General features: G+C 43.9%; 1 protein-coding gene across 1 annotated transcript in view; it reads left to right on the top strand.

Annotated features, from left to right (window-relative positions):
* galnt2 (UDP-N-acetyl-alpha-D-galactosamine:polypeptide N-acetylgalactosaminyltransferase 2) overlaps positions 1 to 21,533 on the top strand; it is a 118,349-nt gene that overhangs the window by 90,011 nt on the left and 6,805 nt on the right. Inside the window, exons 11-15 of the mRNA XM_072250813.1 lie at positions 883 to 1,009; positions 2,734 to 2,826; positions 9,247 to 9,330; positions 12,481 to 12,607; positions 13,531 to 13,650. Coding sequence (XP_072106914.1) covers positions 883 to 1,009; positions 2,734 to 2,826; positions 9,247 to 9,330; positions 12,481 to 12,607; positions 13,531 to 13,650 — 551 coding nt within the window. The remainder of the gene's footprint in view (positions 1 to 882; positions 1,010 to 2,733; positions 2,827 to 9,246; positions 9,331 to 12,480; positions 12,608 to 13,530; positions 13,651 to 21,533) is intronic.

The raw sequence follows: 21,533 nt of genomic DNA, 5'->3' as shown, positions 1-21,533 counted from the left end.
CTTCTCTTGAATGTTGTTATGGAACCTGCATCCTCCAATTCTATTGGCATCTCGTTCTGCAGTTGCAGCACCCTTGACTGAAGAAGTTCCCTCTCAGCTTTCCCTTAAATATTTCAGCTTTCACCCTTCACCTCAGGGGGAAGATTTTTGCACAAAGTGTGGTGGATGGTTGGAACAGGCTGCCAGGGTGATGGTAGAAGCAGATACATTAGGGTCATTTAAGAAATTTAGCTAGTAACATGGGTGAAAGAAAAATGGAGGGCTATGTAGGTGGGAAGTGTGAGATTGATCTTGGGATAGGTTAAAGGGTCGGCACAATTGAAGAGCCTGTACTGTGCTGTACAGTTCTATGTTCTATTTCCTGTTTCTTCAACAACAATGGCTCACTGTCTCACGGTACACTCCCAGGTAGGAGACATAACATGTTCCATTTGATCTTGTCCCTTCCCACCATCCAACGATACAGGTAGTCCTTCCACATGAAGCAGCAATCCACTTGAACTTCCTTTATTCTGGTTCTCATAACGAGGTCTCCTCTACATAAAATGTAGATTGGAGACAGCTTTGCTGAACATCTTAATTTAATATGGATACCAAGCAGAATTTTACAACTTGTTTGTCCATTGTTGCATCTCAGTGTTGAGGCAAGGGTCACAAGACCTCTCAAACAAGGTTACTTCCTGCATACTTTGGCTTTAACAAACAAAAATAGAAACATACAGGTAGCAGGTTTGTTATGTTTTAATGCAGTTATGCAGCTGTTCCATTGATCATGAGTTCTCAGCTAGAGTAGAGTTTAGGGTGATGTGGTGTGACGTTTAGCGATGGGAAATTGCAACTTAATTCAGTGTGTGGGTTCTGTACACTCATTTTCTCTTGTAGAGATTTCTTTTCGGGTATGGCAATGCGGAGGCACACTTGAAATCATTCCCTGCAGTCGGGTTGGCCATGTATTCCGCAAGCAGCATCCCTATACTTTTCCAGGAGGCAGCGGCACTGTTTTTGCAAGGTAACTTACCGAGGTGTACAGGTCACAGCTTCAGTCCTTATTACTGCCCCTTTTTGTGTGTTCATCCAGTGTGTCACCCCTCAGAGATCACATCGCTTTTCTAAATCCTGATGTCATCATCTCTCTGGTTATTGATTCAGTGTCATCGACTGCCTCATCCCTTCACTCCCCTTGTCTCTTCACCCTTCTGCCTCTCTCTGCTCCCATAAAACTTACTTCCCTGATTAATTGTTCGGTCACCTAACTTGATAGTTTGTCCTAGCTACCTTAACTCTGGTGTCTGGTTGTCAATCAGAACTCTTACTTCCAACTCTTATCTGAAGCTCCATAATTTCATTCCCTCTGAAATTAAAGTTAATTTGTTTTCTCAGGAGAGGTATCCCGGCTTCTGCATTTTTTCCAAAGGTTGTAGAGTATATTCATGAGGATGTGCCAGTACTGTAGACATTGAACAAGCTGGGACCTTATTCACTGGAATATAGTAGAATACGGAGTGGCATTGCACAGGTATACAGAATCATGAGGGACACAGAGAGGGTGAATAAACACAGTCTTTACCCAGGGTCGGAGAATCAAGGATGAGAGGATGTACGCTCATGGCCAGTTTGTTAGATGCACCTGTATGCCTGCTCATTACGCAGCAACTCAGTGCACGCAGGCATGGTCAAGAGATTCAGTTGTTGTTCAGATCAAACATAAGTGTGATCTAAGTGAGTTTGTGGAATGATTGTTGGTGCCAGACAGGGTAGATTGAGTATCAAAAACTCCTGGGAATTTCATGCATCACATTCTACAGAGCTCACAGAGGACAGTGCAAAAAAACATCCAGTAAGCGACAGTACTGTGGGCAAAAATGCCTTGTTAATGAGAGAGGTCAGAAGAAAATGGCTGGACTAGTTCAAGCTGATAATAAGATCTTGGCTGATATGGCCATGGACTCATCTGCACCTACCTGCCTTTTCCCTATAACCCTTAATTCCCGTACTTTGCAAAAATCTCTCCAACCTTGTCTTAGATATGGGATGTACCTAATAAAGTGAATACTGAGTGTAGGGTTAGGGTGAGAGGGGAGAGATTGAATAGGAACCTGAGGGGCAAATTTTTCATCCAGAGGTTAGTCCATATATGGGATGAACTGCCAGAGGAAAAGATTGAGGCGAGTACATAAACTACATTTAAAATATACTTGCAGTATATAGGTACATGGATTGAGATTAATATGGAGTAAACATGGGCCAGACAGCACCAGCCATCAGAAGATCGGGGTTGTATTCCCAATGCTGTCTGTAAGGACTTTGTACTTTGTCCCTGTGACCGTGTGGCTTTCTCCTGGGCGCTCCAGTTTCCTCCCAGACAAACGGTTACGGTTAGCGAGTTGTGGGCATGCTGTGTTGGCGCCAGAAGCATGGCAACACTTGTGGGCTGCCCCCAGCACATCCTCGGACTATGTTGGTTATTGATACGACGATGCATTTCACTGTGTATGTGTGACAAATAAAGCTAATCTTTAATCCTTGTTCTGCCTCTAACATTCCTGAGCTGACGTTTGTGAAATGCTTACTGAGTTCTCTACATTCCAAAACTGTGATAAAGTACCTTTAAATGTAATATCATAATGTAACATTCTGGTTGTGTGAGCATCCCTAGTGAGAAATCTATCTGTCTGAAATTGCTATCTTTTGAAGAGTAAGTATTTTAGGAGTGTGGTCTGTTTTCTCTCAAAGAAATACACGCAGGGCAGCTGAGGTCTGGATGGATGAATTCAAGAATTTCTATTATGCAGCAGTGCCTTCAGCTCGCAATGTACCATTTGGCAAGTGAGTATAACTCATTTTAAAGGGAATTCTTTGGCCTTTTTCTCCCATCATTTTAAGCTTCATGTTTAGCTTTGCCCATAATTCAATTTGTGGCTGGTGGATGGGTTGTATTTGTGTTGATTATGTGCAGACACTCCTATGCCTAGTGTAAGTTTACATACATACAATCAATCTATGTTTATAAGCTATCTTATGTATTTGTATTTATTGTGTTTTTTTATTATTGTGTTTGTTGTCTTATTGTGTTTTTCATTTGTGTTGCATCGTTCTGGACGGGCAATTATTTGTTCTTTACACTTGTGTAAAGGAAATGACATTGAACAATATTGAACTTGAATTTGATTAGAAGTTCACTGCACTCTTGACCTTTGACTCAGATGTTTTTGCCTTGATTTTACAGCACTGATTTACAAGAAATGTGGCTCAGTGAATCAAAACAAATGTTTTATTGATTGTATGATAACTGAAGCCCAAACTGCCACAATTCAGTAAACGGGTGGGGGGCTGGAACAAATACCTAGTAGTATTTTAACTATCAGCTTTTAAATCCACAGTATACTGAAATGACTGCTTGCAGTGGTTTTTGGATGGCACGGTAGCGTAACAGTTTGTGTAATCCTTTACAACGCCAGCAATCGAGGTTCAATTCACACTGCTCTCTGTACAGAGTTTGTACATTCTCCCCGAGACCACGTGGATTTCCTCCTGTTTCTCTGGTTTCCTCCTACATTTCAAAAAGGCATGTGTGTTAGGGTTAGCAAGTTGTGGACATGTAATGTGCTGTAAGCGTGATGACACGTGCGGACTGTTCCTCGCACATCTTTCACACAAATGATGCATTTCACTGTGTGTTTCAAAAAATATGTGATAAATAAAGCTAATCTTTTATCTTTAGTCTTTGTAATCATTCACCAAGGGGTTGACTGGGCCTCCCTGTATTTGGTCTGTTTGCCCCTAGCATTGTGCAGGGGTGGTCAGTGATGTATTATGCACATCTAAAGCTTTCTTCCACAGAATCAATTGCACATCAAAGCCTGGGCTCTGTTTCTGTGCTGTAGTGCTCTGTGAATTTTTAATGTGTGAACCACACAAGCCTCTTGTGCAATAGCAGTGTGTGTAACAACAAATAGAGCTCCTGCCAAAGTGCGACGTAAGTGGCAGCTGTACCCACCTCTACTTGAACAGGTCCAAGACTATTAAGCCCAGTACTTCGAACCAGCGACAGGAAAGTGCTCTTTATGTTTCCCAGAGACACTTCTTGGCTTGGTTCATTTCTGATGCCAGCTACTCACAGTGCCTGACCAGATCCCTGCTCCCCCTGGTGGTCTGATTCAAGCCTGGAGTCATGATTGTTTCTCCCTCAGGAAGGTTCGAAGCCTCCTGTCCATCCTTGACCTTTTCTCATTACAACTCTTTCTCTTTCTGCTCTCTGCAACCTGTCTGATCAACAGTGATGGAATGTGAAGAGCAACAAATGTTTCTTGAGCATAAGGGGGCTAATCCTAAGTCTATAAGACCATAAGATAGAGGAGCAGATTTAGGCCAGCTAGCCCATCAAGTCTGCTTCACCATTCAATTATGGCTGATCCTTTATCCCCCTCCTCAACCCCAGTTCCCGGCCTTCTCCCCATAACCTTTGATGCCATGTCCAATCAAGAACCTATCAATGTCTGACTTAAATACAGCTGCATGTGGCAACAAATTCCATAAATTCACCACCCTTTGGCTAAAGAAATTTCTCAACGTCTCTGTTTTGAAAGGGCACCCCTCTATCCTGAGGCTGTGCCCTCTTGTCCTAGACTCTCCCACCATGGAAAACATCCTTTCCATATCCACTCTGTCTAGGCCTTTCAACATTCAAAAGATTTCAGTGAGATTCTACCCACCCCCCCATCCTTCTAAATTCCAGCGAGTACAGATCCAGAACCATCAAATGTTCCTCATATGATAACCCTTTCATTCCTGGAATCATCCTTGTGAACCTATCTTCTAGGCGTAGTGCCTGCTGCTTGTCTGTGCTGGTATTTGCCGGTGGGAAACACACACAAAATATACAGTCTTGCAAAAAAAATGCTGTTACGCAGTTATGCTATATTCAGTTGCACAATGAACGTGCAGTTCTGGTCGCCTACATACAGGAAAATATCAGTAAGTTTGGAAGAGTGCAGAGAAAATTTGCAAGGATGTTGCCAGGACTTGAGGATCTGAGTATAGGGAAAGGTTGAATAGGTCAGGGCTTTTTTCATTGGAGCATTAGATAATGAGGGGAGATTTGATAGATGGTATACACTATTATGAGGGATACAGACAGGATAAATGCAAGCAGGCTTTTTCCACAGAGATTCGGTGAAACTAGAACTAGAGGTCATAGGTTTAGGGTGAAAGGTGAAATATTGAAGGGGAACCTGAGAAGGAAATTCTTCACCCAGAGGATGGTGCGAGTGTGGAATGAGCTACTGGTGGAAGTGATGGATTTGGGTTAAATTGCAACATTTAGAAAAAATTTGGATAAGTACACGAATTGGAGGTGTTTGGAGGGCTATGGTCCGGATGTGGGTCGATGGGACCAGGCAGAGTAATAGTTCAGTGTGGAGTAGATGGGCTGAAAGCCCTGTTTCTGTGCTTTAGTACTCTTTGACCTATGACTCTTAAAATACATGCACGGATGCCAAGGCTTGTTTTCTGGCATGTGGGAATAGTGAGATCATTATATCACTGAATGTCTTATTTAACTAAAACTAAATTCATGGTATTTTCTGTTGACTCTAATCCCCGGTAAACTCTTGAGGGAGAGAGTTCCAGATTTTCACAAATTTGTGTAAGGAAGTACTTTGTGACATCACCCTGAATAAGCCAGAATGAAACTTGCCTTATGATTTAACATTGGCTGGCCTTTTTTTTTTTTGCCTTAATTTGGGATAGAAGTTGTTAGAACTGTCAGGGTCACTGGTTATTATTATATCTGCACACAGAGTACTTAAATGTTACGTTTATCCGGTTATGTTATATGGCTCAGAATGTTGGACAATATCTAGTAACATGAGGAAATGAATTGAAGCAGCAGAGATGTGGTTTCTGAGGAGGATGCAAAGAATATCATGGATGAAACGCATATCTAACGAGGATGTCATGAACAGAGCAAACACAAAAAGAGAAGTAATGTATGAGATCATGAAAAGGCAACGTAACTTCATTGGACATGTGATTAGGAAAGAGGAGTTAGAGTGCATGGTAATTATGGGAAAGATTGGAAGAAAGCAAGAGGAAGACAAAGACAAATGATGATGGAGACAGCAGCCAGAGAACTGGAAATGAATACCAATGAATTGATCCACTTGACCCGAAACGAGTGTGTGGGCCATGGCAGTCAAAGCTGAAACTGGGCTTGGCACCTGATGATGATGGTGATGACACAGTAAAGCGTGAGTTCAGAATATTATGTGCTTTTATTTAAGGTTTAAGAAACAGTATGTCAGACTTCTGGAATTCAAAACACTATAATTGAAAAATTGCAGGTCATTCTGCCTTGCTCTGTATGATTAGTTTGATCACGACAATAGGGGAGAGGATGTAGAAGAGAAAAAATGTAGAAAGAAGAGTGAGTTCATGAAAAAAACAAAAAAGGGTGGTGAACCAGCAGATCTCCTTTGAATCTGATGTATCAATAGCTACATTTTCTTCAGTGGAGATGCTTTACAAGCGAGGATATCTCAAGAGCTGTAAAATGATGGAAGTTCAAGGTCCATCTGATTTACCTTCTGCAATCCTTGTAGCTTTGTAATACAATGATAATGGAATCACTGAGTAATCAGAATCAGGTTTAATATCACTGGCATACGTTGTGAAATTTGTTGTTTTGCGGTAGCAGTACATTCCAATGCAGAATAATAAAATACTATAAATTACTATGTATATATAGTGCAAAAAGAGATCAAATAAAAAGAAAAAAAAAGTGAGGTAGTGTACATGAGTTCATTGTCCATTCAGAAATCTGATGGCAGTGTGGGGATGAAGCTGTTCATAAAACTTAGAGTGTGTGCCTTCTGGCCCCTGTACCTCCTCCTTGATAGTAGCTATGAGAAGAAGGCTTGTTCTGGGTGATAGGGGTCCTTAATGATGGATGCTGCCTTTTTAAGGCGTTGCCTTTTGAAGATATCATTGATGCTGTGGAGGCTGCTGCCCATGATGGAGCTGACTGAATTTGCAACTTTCGCCGGTTTTTTCCAGTCCTGTGCAATGGTGTCTCCAAACCAGACAGTGATGCAACCAGTTAGGATGTTCTCTATGGTACATCTAGAAATTTGCAACAGTCTTTGGTGACAGACAAAATCTCCTCAAACTCCGAAAGAAATATAACCACTGTGATTGCATCAATATCTTGGGCCCAGGATGGACCTACAGAGATGTTGACATCCAGAATGTTGAAACTGCTCACCCTTTCCGTTGCTGAACCGTTGATGAAGACTGGTGTGTGTTCCTTAGACTTGCCCTTCCTGAAATCCACATTCAATCTTTTGGTCTTACTGATACTGAGCGCAAACCCTACCAGTTTGGCTACAATAGATCTGGGCATCCAGCAGGAGAAATCTTAGAGTTGGAAAGTATTAAGAAATAAAAGGGCCTATGACACCTATAATGTGTGGACATGCTGGGAGAGGGGCCTGTTGTCAGCAAGTTGTTGACGGGTTCTGGAGTTAGACTTCCGTGCAGTAGAAGGAATGTGATCCAATGACTCCCAAGGTTCACGAATCAGTGAGACTAGAGTTTGGGGCCTAGTGTTCGGGGTCTTGTTATCGGCGAGTCCTGAGTTTGTGCTGCCTGTTGTGTTTTGCAATTGGCATGTTCTAGAATTGATGCCAAGGACTGAGACCCAGTAGTCAAATACCTGTTGGCCAGAGCTGAGTCTACGAATCTCTGTAAGCCTGCAAATCCAGGTCCCCTGGAGACAAGGCCGGCCATGAGTTTAAAAAACTGCATGTGTGTGTATGGGAGGGAGGGAGAGGACTTGTTTTGCTGTTGTTGTATTCTGTGTTGTTCCGCTGAGCATTGTGGAAATGCTGTGTTGATGTTGTAATGTGTGGTGATACTCGTGGACTGCCCCAGCCCACACTCGGATATGTTGGTTGTTAATGCAAGTGGAACATTTCTCTGTATGCTTCTATGTATTTGTGATAAATAAACTTGAATTTTGAATCTAATATAGAATGTTTTTCTATGTGCAATGGAACTTGGAGTAAGTGTTTTCCTCTTTGACTAGTTCCTTTCCAAAGACTCAGAAAGCTGTATGTTCCAGCAGACATTTAACTCAAAGGAAATACTGTGCTTGAGGCTGGCACTGTGCTCATTCATTTAAAGCATTGCATTTCCCTTTTCCATTGGTCAGGCAGCATCTCTGATAATGATATGACCTGCTAACAGAGAGGTAGACCATCTTGCAACATGGTATGCTTGTAATAACGTGGAGCTTAATGCTATCAAGACAGTGGAAATGATGATTGACTTCAGCCGACAATCCCCTACCTGCTCACCCCCCTTGGAGATTATTGCCAGGCTGTGTCTGTCGTCAAGTTATTCAAATTCCTGGGGATTACCACTGCCAGTACATTGAAGTGAGACAAGCATGTTATGCTCATTACTGGAAAAGCTCAGCAGAGATTCTGTCTACACCAGCTTAGGAAACTTAAATCTCAGGGTGTATCCTGATGAGTTTTTACTCAACCATCAATGGGAGTATTGTGACCACCTCTATCACAGTTTGGTTTTCTGCCTCCTCCTCCCTCTCCAAGTCCAGGTCCACTCAGTGGAGAAGATCATTGGCAGTCAGCTCCCGACATTAAAAGATCTGTTCATCGCTAGAGTGAAGAAAGGAGTTGGTAAATTACTGCTGACTCCACGCACCATAGCGGTCACCTATTCACCAAATTGCCATCAGGCAGACTTTACAAGTCTATCTCCACCAGAACCACACGTCATCTCCGAAGCTTCTTTCCTGTAGCTATACAGCTTCTCAACAAAACTCACTCAGGTGTAAAACCCTGACTGACCCTGCACAACATCCATTAAATGGTCCTTCCTGCTCTCCTTGATTTGTTGATAATTACTTAGTCTGTTCTTATGTTCACATTTATTTAAGTTTGATTATTTGTGTTTGTGCTAATTGTTGATTGTTCATGCTTGTTTGCACTATTGTCTTGTAAATTGTTAGTTGGTATGGTGTTGTCATTTATGGTATTGTCTTGTGTTTTATGCTCAGCACCGAACCACAATCAAATTCTGGTATGATTCACACACCGGCAATACAGGGACTCTGATTCTAATGTATCAGACAGCACGTTTAAAGAGGCAATTGCCTGAAAGACTTTATAGAGCTTCCAGAAGCTCAAAGGAGACAGTGTAAAGAAGAAATCTTTTTTTTTGCAGCATACAAAGCAGATTGGAACTGAAGAAGAAATTGGGCTGTAAACCATTCAAGTGGTACCTTGAAAATGTCTACCCTGAGCTACGGTAGGTTATACTTCCAGACTTGAGCATTGAGAGCATTTGGCTGAAATGTTTGTAATAGCTGCTGGTGTCTGTTTTATGCCTGAATGTTAAGGAATGCTGGATATATTCCAAGTGTTTCTCTGAACAGGTTATGGATTGTTTTTCTCCTAACAGCAGGACATATCAGAATTAGAACATAGAAATCCACAGCACATAACAGGCCCTTTGGCCCACAATGTTGTGCTGACCATGTAACCCGATGCAGATTGGGGTTCCGCTTCATCGAGCACCTCCGCTCTGTCCACCACAACAGACAGGATCTCCCAGTAGCCACCCACTTCAACTCTGCTTCCCACTCCCATTCAGATATGTCCACACATAGCCTCCTCTACTGCCATGATGGGGCTAAACTCAGGTTGGAGGAGCAACACCTCATATACCGGCTAGGTAGTCTCCAGCCCCTTGGTATGAACATAGAATTCTCCAATTTCCGGTAATTCCCTTCCCCTATCCCTATGTCACTCTGCCCCCTCCCCCGGCTGCCTATCACCTCCCTCATGGTTCCGCCTCCTTCTACTACCCATTGTGCTTTCCCCTATTCTTTCTTCACCTTTCCTGCCTATCACCTCCCTGCCTCCCCTCCCCCACCCCTTTATCTTTCCCCTTACTGGTTTTTCACCTGGAACCTACCAGCCTTCTCCTTCCCACCCCCCCCCCCACCTTCTTTATAGGGCCTCTGCCCCTTCCCTCTACAGTCCTGACGAAGGGTTCTAGCCCGAAACGTCGACTGATCATTTCCACAGATGCTACCCGACCTGCTGAGTTCCTCCAGTGTGTTGTGAGTGTTGTCTAGAAACTGCCTGAAATTTCCCTATTCCAGAGCCCTCTATTTTTCTAAGATTCATGTACCTATCTAAGAGTCTCTTTAAAAAAAACACTGTTGTATCTGCCTCTATCACTTTCACTGGAAGTGCACCCACCATTCTGTGTAGAAAAACTTACCTCTGACATCCCCTTTGTATCTACTTCCAAGCACCTTAAAACTGTGCCCCTCATGTTAGCCGTTTCAACCCTGGGAAAAAGCCTCTGGCTATCCACATGATCAGTGCCTCTCATCATCTTGTACACCTCTATCAGGTCACCTCTCATCCTCTATCGCTCAGGTTTATTATTACTGACCTATGTTGTTAAATGTGTTGTTTTGTGGCAGCACGGTACAGTGCAAGAGATAAAAATACTTCCAGTTACAAAGAGAAATATAAAATATAGATAAAGTAGCGCAAAAAGGGAGGTAGTGTTCATGGGTTCATGGACTGTTCAGAAATCTGATGATGGAGAGGAAAAATCTGTTCCTAAAATGTTGAGTGTGCTTCTTCAGGCTCCTGTACCTCCTCCCTAGAGGACTCATCTGGGCTCATCTCAGAGAGAGCGCGGCTTTTGGTATGGAGCAGCTTCGTGGCTCGGGGTCTTGAGCAAAATAAGCCTGCTTTTCCAGAGTGTTTCAAACAAGCGGTCAAACCTTTAAGTTAGTGCGAAGATGCACTTGTTTGGGATGAGACAACACTGGAATTTATGGAGGCACAAGAGATTGCAGATGCTGGACCCTGGAGCAAAGAAAACAACCTGCTGGAGAAATTCAGTGGGACGAACACCATGTGTAGAAGGAGAGGGAACCCCAATGTCTCAGGTTGAGGTGTGCAAATTTGCTTTTTTTTTGATTTTCAGTTTCTCAGCAACCAAACCAAATTGAAGGTGTGTAACTTAAAGGGAAACAGCTTCTTGCAGGATCATAATATTGCATTAACCTTTTTTTTAAACTAAGCGATCCCCCAAAGGTAACATTATGTTTGTCTGTCCAATTCATTTTCCAGCAGTTACCCATTCTGAAAAGGGCAAAACATGTCATTTTGTTGATTAATAAAAAAGGGAAAGGTTGCTTAGTTTTTTACAATATAGGGGCCATTCAGCTCATTAAGTCTACGGGTCTCCAGGAGCAATGTTTGAAACATTTACAATTTCTTCTCCCCCTGAGATGGTGCTTGACCCACTGAGTTCTTCCAGCTTATTATCTGTTGCATTGGAACTTACTGTCTGTTTCTAATTTCCATTGAACTGAGAGTATGAAGAGTCAATCACAATGGTGGACATGATGGGTATTTGCTATTATGCCTACAGTTACAGAGAATTTCACTTGATTATTGTAATTGAAATTCCTCACTGCCATAGTGGGATTTCAACACTTGGCACTGGATCAGTGGTGTAGAGCTCTGCCTGTTCGCCCAGTAATTTAACAGCTGCACAACTGCACCCTTCTGTGCAAACCCCTTGCCTGGCCCCACTACGGTGCAAAATAGTCTGTGAACATTGTCGTTCCTGCTCAATGTGAATGTAGTACTCAGGTCTCTCCAAAACTGACTTTAAACTAAAATTAATAAAATCGATCAAAGTTGATTACCTTTTGCCTGATACAGGACACTGTCCATTCTAAGTGATGGGGATAATGCACACAAAATGCTGGAGGAACTCAGCAGGTCAGCCAGCATCTATGGAGGAGAATAAGGAGTCAACGCCTCAGGATTTGTCAGGACTTGTTCCAAAGCGTCGACTCTTTATTCCTCTCCATAGATGCTGCCTGACCTACTGAATCCCTCCAGCATTTTGTGTGTTATTCTGGATTTCCAGCAACTGCAGAATCTTTTGTGTTTCTGAATGGTGTGAACTGAAATAATAGAGTTCTTAGCATTCAGCATCATTCCATGATAGTGAGGAGAAAGAAAGACTTTAATAATGTCCAGCACAGTGGTTCCTGTCAGTATACAGATAGAACATCATTTCAGTTTCTTAGTGGTTAGTGCAACACTCTACAGTGCCAGTGAACAGGGTTCAACTCCCACTGCTGCCTGTAAGGAGCTTGTTCATTCTCCCCTTGACTGTGTGAATTTCCTCCAAGTGATCCGGTTTCCTCAACCGTGTCAAAGACATGTGTGTTAGGGTTAGTAAGTTGTGTGCATTCTAAATCGGCACCAGAAGCATGGCTGCCCCAGCACATCTCTGAGTTGATCATTGACACAACAATGCATTTCACTGTATGTTTCAATGAACACGTAATAAATAAAGCTAATTTATTCATGTGTTAGGTCAATAATTGCATTTCTTTTTTCCCCTCTGTAGGGTCCCTGATCATCAAGATATCGCCTTTGGAGCTTTGCAGCAAGGTTCCAATTGCTTGGATACATTGGGTCACTTTGCAGATGGTGTTGTAGGTGTCTACGAATGTCACAATGCAGGAGGAAATCAGGTGTGCAATCTTTATGTGGCTTTCGTTTCATTTTTTATGATAAAATTTAATGGGTCAGTTGCTGCTTCACTTGGGAGAGCCAACTTTTCAACCAGTCTAGGGATATGGCAGAGCTGCAGCCTCGAGGAACTTGAGTTGTCTGTGTTGGATGGGGATTAGAGGTCCGGAACAGGTGAAGGGGACAGATTAATTCCCTCAGACAACATCAGTTGAACTAGTTTGGATTTCTCTCCACAATGCTCTCCTTAGTATTTTTCTGTCGACTAATTTCTAGATTTGATAGATTTGTTTTCTCAGTTTCCCTACATTTTCGTTTCTTGCCACAGCGAATTTCTCAGTTTCCCTGCATTTTAGATTCTTACCAGTGTGGGCACGTGGTCAAATGGTTAAGGCATTGGACTAGCGACCTGAAGGTCGTGAGCTCGAGTCCCAGCCGAGGCAACGTGTTGTGTCCTTGAGTATGGCACTTACTCACACAGTGCTCTGCGATGACACTGGTGCCAAGTTGTATGGGTCCTAATGCCCTTCGCTTGGACAACATTGGTGTCGTGGAGAGGGGAGACTTGCAGCATGGGCAACTGCTGGTCTTCCATACAACCTTGCCCAGGCCTGCGCCCTGGAGAGTGAAGACTTTCCAGGCGCAGATCCATTGTCTCGCAAGACTAAAGGATGCCTTAATTAATTAAGATTCTTACCGTAGTGATTTCCCAGTTTCCCTGTGCTTTGGATTCTTACCGTGGTGAGTTTCCCAATTTCTCACATTTTGGATACTTGCCGTGGTAAGTTTGTCTGTATAGCTGCTTTTGATTTGGAAGTGTTGTTGTGATGGAGGTGGGTGCCCATTTGGAAAGGTATACAGCAGCCAATCCTGCCTGAAATCTTCACTTTGGTTCTCATCTTGCCTCTGTGGGTACATTTTACAGGAATGGGCACTAACAAAGGACAAGTCAGTGAAACACATGGATTTGTGCCTTACTGTGGTGGACCGGGCAGCTGGTTCTCTCATAAAGCTGCAGGGCTGCAGAGACAATGACAGCCGACAGGTGGGTAGTAAATGTGCTCAGTAATCTCAACGGTAGCATGTCTGGAAAATTCATTTGTACAGAGCAATGCACAAAGCACTGGAGGACCTCAGCAGGTCAGGCAGCATCTATGGAGAGGAATAAGCAGTTGATGTTTTGGGCTGAGACCCTTCATCGGGACTGGAGAGGAATAGGGAAGAAGGCACAATAAGAAGGAGGGGAGAGGGGAAGGAGTACAAGCTGGCAGGTAATAAGTGAGAACGGGTGAGAGGGAAGGTGTGTGAGTCGGGGAGATTGGGTGAAGTGAGAAGCTGGGAGGTGATAGGTGGAAAAAGTAAAGGGCCGAAGAAGAAGGAATCTGATAGGAGAGGAGAGTGCACCATGGGAGAAAGGGAAGGAGGAGGAGACCTGAGGGAGACATTGGGCAGGTGAAGGAAAGGGATAAGAGTGGAGTCAGAATGGAGAATGGAAAAAGAGGGAAGGTAGAGGGGGGAAGAAATTATCCAGTTAGAGAAATCAGTATTCATGCCATCAGGTTTGAGGCTACCCCAGACAGAATGAGGTATTATATTCCACCTTGATAACCCTAGATTTGAGGTGTTGTATAAAACTACCTGAGTAATTGCTGCCTTCCTTAGGTACAGTCTGTAGAAAGCATTGTGCTTACATTGCTTAATTCCTACTGTGGCTGAGGTCATTGATGGATCTTGCTTCCTAGCTGTCTGCATTACACAAGCCAGGGCAGTACAATATGGAAAGCAAGCTGTTGCCCTTGCAGCAGGCTCCCCCTCTCCTCACAGCTGATGAATCCAAAGGAACAGCAGTGACCAGCATAGTTTGGCACCTGTGCTGTTGCAGGAGTTGCCAGTCAGCACTGAACTCAATGTAGGACTGCCTTCGGAACTTCAGCACCAGATTTTTCCTCTGGGTTTACTCCTTAAGCCTTCCCCATGAGTGGCTGTAGCCATAAGGCAGCAGAAGATTGAGATCAGAGTTTCCCTTCCCCTAGATGAGCTGTCAACCACAGCTTGAGTCTCATCTGCCCGGAGCAACTGATTTTAAGGCACCAGTAACTGCCTTTGCCCCTTCTCCTGTCAGTAGATACGGTTCTGCCGGGCTTAGTAACTAAGCCACACATAAAGGCCAGGAGCTGGACTTGGTTGTCAGAGGCTATTTGAGGTGCATACCATTGTGAGCATTTAATAGGTAATATGAGAATATCCCCACAACCCACACTCCCCCAGCTTAAGGAATCAATTCCTATTGTACTTTAGTTTAATTGTCCTTTCTAATTCAAAATCAACATAAATCTAGACCAGGAGTGTGCCCTAAATGGTGATAATCTAAAAATAATTCTCGCATGCCTTGGTAATTTTGAGCAGGGATTATCATTGATGAAATAATAATAATTATGGACTTTTTAAAGGAAAAAGGATGAGTCCTGTTGTTTCTTTACTTGTATTCATTGTTAACTATGAAAAGTATAACAGGGACAGATTGAAATAAATGCATTGTAGAAATCTGTTCAAAGATTATTAATATTAATCTTTTAAAAAAGACAATTAAAAATAACAACACTTCTAAATAGTATCATTATTATAACTGTTTACTACCCAAATACTGACGTGTGCACCAGGTCAAGTTGTATCATCCATTGTCACGTATTCTTGCAACTGTCTAGCTGGTGCCAAGCCGGAGTGAAACATTTCCTGTGAAAACATCTCACTGATCTTGGGTGTAAGAGAATCATTCACTGCTTATTTTGGCAGTAAATAAAATCATTATGCATCTATTTATTATGGATGAGGTTTAAAGAATTCAGGGTGGCATTGCATGCCAGCGGAATATTTGCATGTGCCACCTTGGACACACGTGCCATAGGTTTGGCACCCCTGATCCTAGACTCTTGCATTTAATAGGGAGAATAAAGTGAAATGGCTTTCTCCTGAGAAAATGCATATGGAATTCATTACCAAATGGAATAATTGTGGTTAAACCCGGCAGAAAGCAGGGAACAGGAGGTTGGGATGGGGTTAGATGAAGGTGGCTGGTAGAAAGTCAGTATGGTGGTGCTTCAGTTGGTCCAGCTGTCTAACATCGCCGGTGACCTAGGTTCGATTTTGACCTCTGACGCTCAGTGGTGGAGTTCACATGTTTCAAGACGGAAGGCATAAAACACAGGAGCAGAATCAGGCCATTTGGCCCATCGAGTCTGCTCCCCCATTTCATTATAGCTGATTTATTATCCCTTTCAGCCCCATTCTCCTGCCTTCACCCTGTAACCTTTGACATCCTTACTAATCAAGAACTTATCAAACTCTGCTTTAAATATACCCAATGACTTGTCTTCACAGCCATCTGTAGCAATCAATTCCAGAGACTCACCACCCTCTAGATCTCATTTCTGTTTTAATGGATGTCCCTCTATTCTGAGGCTGTGCCCTCCAATCCAACACCGCCCACTATAGAAAACACCCTCTCCACATCCACTCTATCTAGGCCTTACAATATTTGATATATTGATTACACCCCCCCCCCCCCCGATTCTTCTAAACTCCAGCAAGTACAGGCCCAGAGTCATCAAACATTCCTCATTCACTTCTCATCAAACATCAAACATCCCGTCCTTCCTGGAATCATTCTCATGAACCTCCTCTGGACTCTCTCCAATGCCAGCACACTTTTTCTTGGATAAGGAGCTCAAGACTGCTCAGAATACTCTGTGTTGTCTGACCAATACCTTATAAAGCCTTAGCAATACATCCTTGCTTTTATATTCTAGTCCTCTAGAAATGAATGTAAACATTGCATTTTGGCTCCCTTACGACCAATTCAACTTGTAGGGAACCTGGATGAGGATTCCAGAGTCCGTTTGCTCCTCTGATTTTTGAACTATCCCCATCTACAAAATAGTCGACACATTTATTCCTTCTTCTAAAGTGCATGACCATATACTTCCCTATATATTCCATCTGTCAGTTCTTTGACCATTCTCCCAATCTGTCTAAGTCCTTCTGCAGACAATCCTGCTACCTCAACAGTACCTGCCTCTCCACCTATCTTTGCATCAGCTGCAAACTTGGCCTCAATTCCTTCATCCAAATCATTGACATAAAACGTGAAAAGAAGCGGTCCCAACTGACCCCTGCAGAACACCACTAGTCACTGGCAGCCAACCAGAAAAGGCTCCCTTTATTTCCAGCCTTTGCCTGCTGCCAGTCAGCCAAATTTTTATCCATGTTAGTATCTTTCCTGTAATACCAAGGGCTCTTATCTTGTTAAGCCTCATGAAGGGCACCTTGTCAAAGGCCTTCTGAAAATCCAGGTAAACAATATCCACTGATTCTCCTTTGTTTCTCCTCATAGAATTCTAATAGATTTGTCAGGCAAGATTTCCCCTTTCGAAAGCCATGCTGAAGAACGATGCCTATTTTATCATGAGCCTCCAAGTACTCTGAAGCCTGATGCTTAATAATGGATTCCAACATTCTCCCAACCACTGAGGTTAATTGCCTATAATTATCCTTCTTCTGCCTCCCTCCCTTCTGAAAGAGTGGAGTGGCATTTGCAATCTTCCAGTTCTCCTGAACCATTTCATAATCTAGTGATTCTTGAACGATCATTACTAATGCTTTCACAGCCTCTTCAGCTGCCTCCTTCAGAACCCTGGGGTGTAGTCCATCTAGTCCAGGTGACTTATCCACCTTCAGTCGTTTCAGTTCCTAAGCACCTTTTCCTTAGTAATAGCAGCAACACTTGCTTCAGCCTTTGACATTCTTGAACTTCTGGCATACTGCTGGTATCTTCCACAGTGAAGACTGACGAAAAATACTTCATCTGCCTTTCTTCATTCCTGCCCCCCCCCCATTACTACCTCTCAAGTGTCATTTTCCAATAATTCGATATCCAGTCACACCTGGCCTTTACTCTTCGTATATCTGAAAAAAACTGTTGAGATCCTCTTTTATATTATTGACTAGCTTACTGCTATATTTATTCTTTACTTGTGTCTTTTTCAGTTGTCACCTTTTGGTTTTTAAAAGCTTCCCAATCCTCTAACTTCCCATGAGTTTTTGCTCGATTATATGTCCTTTCATTTCTCTTTATGCTGTCTTTGACCTCCTTTGTCAGCCACAGTTGTGTCACCCTCTCTTTAGAATACTTCTTCATCTTTGGGATGTATCTGTCCTGGCGCCTTGCGAATTACTCCCAGAAACTCCAGCCTTTGCTGTTCTGTGTCATCCCTGCTAGTTTCCCCTTCCAAGCAACTTTGGACAGTTCCTCTCTCATACCTCTATAATTCCCTTCACTCCACTGTAATACTATTACATCTGACTTTATCTTCTCCCTCTCAAACTGCAGGGTGAATTCTATCATATTATGATCACTGTCTCTTAAGGGTTCTTTTACCTGAATTTCCTTAATCAAATCTGGTTCATTACACAACACCCAATGCAGAATTGCCTTTCCCCTAGTGGACTCAGCCACAAGCTGCTCTTAAAAAGGCATCTTTTATGTATTCTGCAAATTCCTTCTCTTGGTATCCAGGACCAACCTGATTTTCCCAATCTGCCTGCCTATTGAAATCCCCCTTGTCTGTTGTAAGATCGCCCTTTTTACATACCATTTCTATCTCCTGTTGTAATCTCTATCCCACATTCTAGTTACTGTTCTGGGTCTCCCATCAGGGCCCTTTTACCCTTGCAGTTTCTTAACTCTGCCTGCAAGGATTCTTCAACTCCTCATCCTATGTCACCTCTTTCTAAGGATTTGATTTAAAATTTTTTACCAGCAGAAACATCCACCCTCTTTGCCTACCTGCCTGTCCTTTCAATACAAGGTGTATCCTTGGATCAACACACATAAAAGTTGCTGATGAACGCAGCAGGCCAGGCAGCATCTGTAGGAAGAGGTGCAGTCAACGTTTCAGGCCGAGACCCTTCGTCAGGACTAACTGAAGGAAGAGTGAGTAAGGGATTTGAAAGTTGGAGGGGGAGGGGGAGATCCAAAATGATAGGAGAAGACGGGAGGGGGAGGGATAGAGCCAAGAGCTGGACAGGTGATAGGCAAAAGGGGATACCAGAGGATCATGGGACAGGAGGTCCGGGAAGAAAGACAGGGGGTGGGGGGGCCCAGAGGATGGGCAAGGGGTATATTCAGAGGGACAGAGGGAGAAAAAGGAGAGTGAGAGAAAGAATGTGTGTATAAAAATAAGTAACAGATGGGGTACGAGGGGGAGGTGGGGCATTAGCGGAAGTTAGAGAAGTCGATGTTCATGCCATCAGGTTGGAGGCTACCCAGACGGAATATAATGTGTTGTTTCTCCAACCTGAGTGTGGCTTCATCTTTACAGTAGAGGAGGCCGTGGATAGACATGTCAGAATGGGAATGGGATGTGGAATTAAAATGTGTGGCCACTGGGAGATCTTGCTTTCTCTGGCGGACAGAGCGTAGGTGTTCAGCAAAGTGGTCTCCCAGTCTGCGTCGGGTCTCGCCAATATATAAAAGGCCACATCGGGAGCACCAGACGCAGTATATCACCCCAGCCGACTCACAGGTGAAGTGTTGCCTCACCTGGAAGGACTGTTTGGGGCCCTGAATGGTGGTAAGGGAGAAAGTGTAAGGGCATGTGTAGCACTTGTTCCGCTTACACGGATAAGTGCCGGGAGGGAGATCAGTGGGGAGGGATGGGGGGGACGAATGGACAAGGGAGTCGCGTAGGGAGCGATCCCTGCAGAATGCAGAGAGACAGGGGGAGGGAAAGATGTGCTTAGTGGTGGGATCCCGTTGGAGGTGGTGGGGTGGTAGGTGAGGACCAGGGGAACCCTACTCCTAGTGGGGTGGCGGGAGGATGGAGTGAGAGCAGAGGTACGTGAAATGGGGGAGATGCGTTTAAGAGCAGAGTTGATAGTGGAGGAAGGGAAGCCCCTTTCTTTAAAAAAGGAAGACATCTCCCTCGTCCTAGAATGAAAAGCCTCATCCTGAGAGCAGATGCGGCGGAGACGGAGGAATTGCGAGAAGGGGATGGCGTTTTTGCAAGAGACAGGGTGAGAAGAGGAATAGTCCAGATAGCTGTGAGAGTCAGTAGGCTTATAGTAGACATCAGTGGATAAGCTGTCTCCAGAGACAGAGACAGAAAGATCTAGAAAGGGGAGGGAGGTGTCGGAAATGGACCAGGTAAACTTGAGGGCAGGGTGAAAGTTGGAGGCAAAATTAATAAAGTCAACGAGCTCTACACACAGTGCTACACATGCCCTTACACTTCTCCCTTACCACCATTCAGGGCCCCAAACAGTCCTTCCAGGTGAGGCAACACTTCACCTGTGAGTCGGCTGGGGTGATATACTGCGTCTAGTGCTCCCGATGTGGCCTTTTATATATTGGCGAGACCCGACGCAGACTGGGAGACCGCTTTGCTGAACACCTACGCTCTGTCCGCCAGAGAAAGCAGGATCTCCCAGTGGCCACACATTTTAATTCCACATCCCATTCCCATTCTGACATGTCTATCCACGGCCTCCTCTACTGTAAAGATGAAGCCACACTCAGGTTGGAGGAACAACACATTATATTCCCTCTGGGTAGCCTCCAACCTGATGGCATGAACATCGACTTCTCTAACTTCCACTAGGCCCCACCTCCCCCTCGTACCCCATCTGTTACTTATTTTTATACACACATTCTTTTCTCTCACTCTCATTTTTCTCCCTCTGTCCCTCTCACTATACCCCTTGCCCATCCTCTGGGTCCCCCTTCCCCCTTGTCTTTCTTCCCGGACCTCCTGTCCCATGATCCTCTGGTATCCCCTTTTGCCAATCACCTGTCCAGCTGTTGGCTCCATCCCTCCCCCTCCTGTCTTCTCCTATCATTTCGGATCTCCCCCTCCCACTTTCAAATCCCTTACTCACTCTTCCTTCAGTTAGTCCTGACGAAGGGTCTCGGCCTGAAACGTCGACTGTACCTCTTCCTAGAGATGCTGCCTGGCCTGCTGCGTTCACCAGCAACTTTTATGTGTGTTGCTTGAATTTCCAGCATCTGCAGAATTCCTGTTGTATCCTTGGATGTTAAAATTTGGATTGCATTCAAATATAACATGTTCAGTCCTGTGCTCATCACCCTTTTCAATTTTGCTCCTATGTTATGCTTCAACTCATTCCACTGACTGCAATTTTGCCCTATCACGTGCCTGCCCTTCCTCGCTACACACTCTATCTACTTGTGAAGGCGGAAACGATAGCATCTTTTAAGACACTCCTGGATGGATATATGTAGTTTAGAAAAATAGAGGGCTATGGGTAAGCCTAGGTAGTTCTAGGGTAAGGACATGTTCGGCACAGCTTTGTGGGCTGAAGGGCCTGTATTGTGCTGTAGGGTTTCTATGTTTCTATGTACACCAACTGCGCCATTCTCAGCCCTATCACTCTTGTTTAGCATCCCCCTGCCTCCCCAGTAGCTCTAGCAAACCTCCCTGCAAGCGTATTTGTCCCCCTTGGGTTCAGGTGTAACAGATCATACATTCCCCAGAAGAGATCCTAGTGATCCAGAAATTTTAGACCCTGCCCCCTGCACCAATTCCTCAGCCAGACACTCATCTGCCAAATCATTCTATTCTTACCCTCACTGGTGCGTGACACAGGCAGAAATCCAGAGGTTACTACCCTGGAGATCCTGCTTTTCAGCTTTCTACCTAACTCCATGTATTCTCTCTTCAGGACCTCCTCCCTTTTCTGACCTATGACAGTGGTACCAATGTGTTCAAAGGTTCATTTATTATCAAAGCATGTATCCATATACAACTCTGAAGTTTGTATTTCTCCAGATAGCCACGAAATAAAGAATATAAAAGTAATTCAGAGAGAAACATCAAACCCAACCCCAAGACAAAAAAGAACACCATAGAAATA

The sequence above is a fragment of the Mobula birostris genome, chromosome 2 (assembly GCF_030028105.1).
Source record: "Mobula birostris isolate sMobBir1 chromosome 2, sMobBir1.hap1, whole genome shotgun sequence".
Classification (NCBI taxonomy): domain Eukaryota; kingdom Metazoa; phylum Chordata; class Chondrichthyes; order Myliobatiformes; family Myliobatidae; genus Mobula; species Mobula birostris.
Note: the sequence above shows the minus strand (reverse complement) of the source record. Positions and strands in the feature narration are given on the sequence as shown.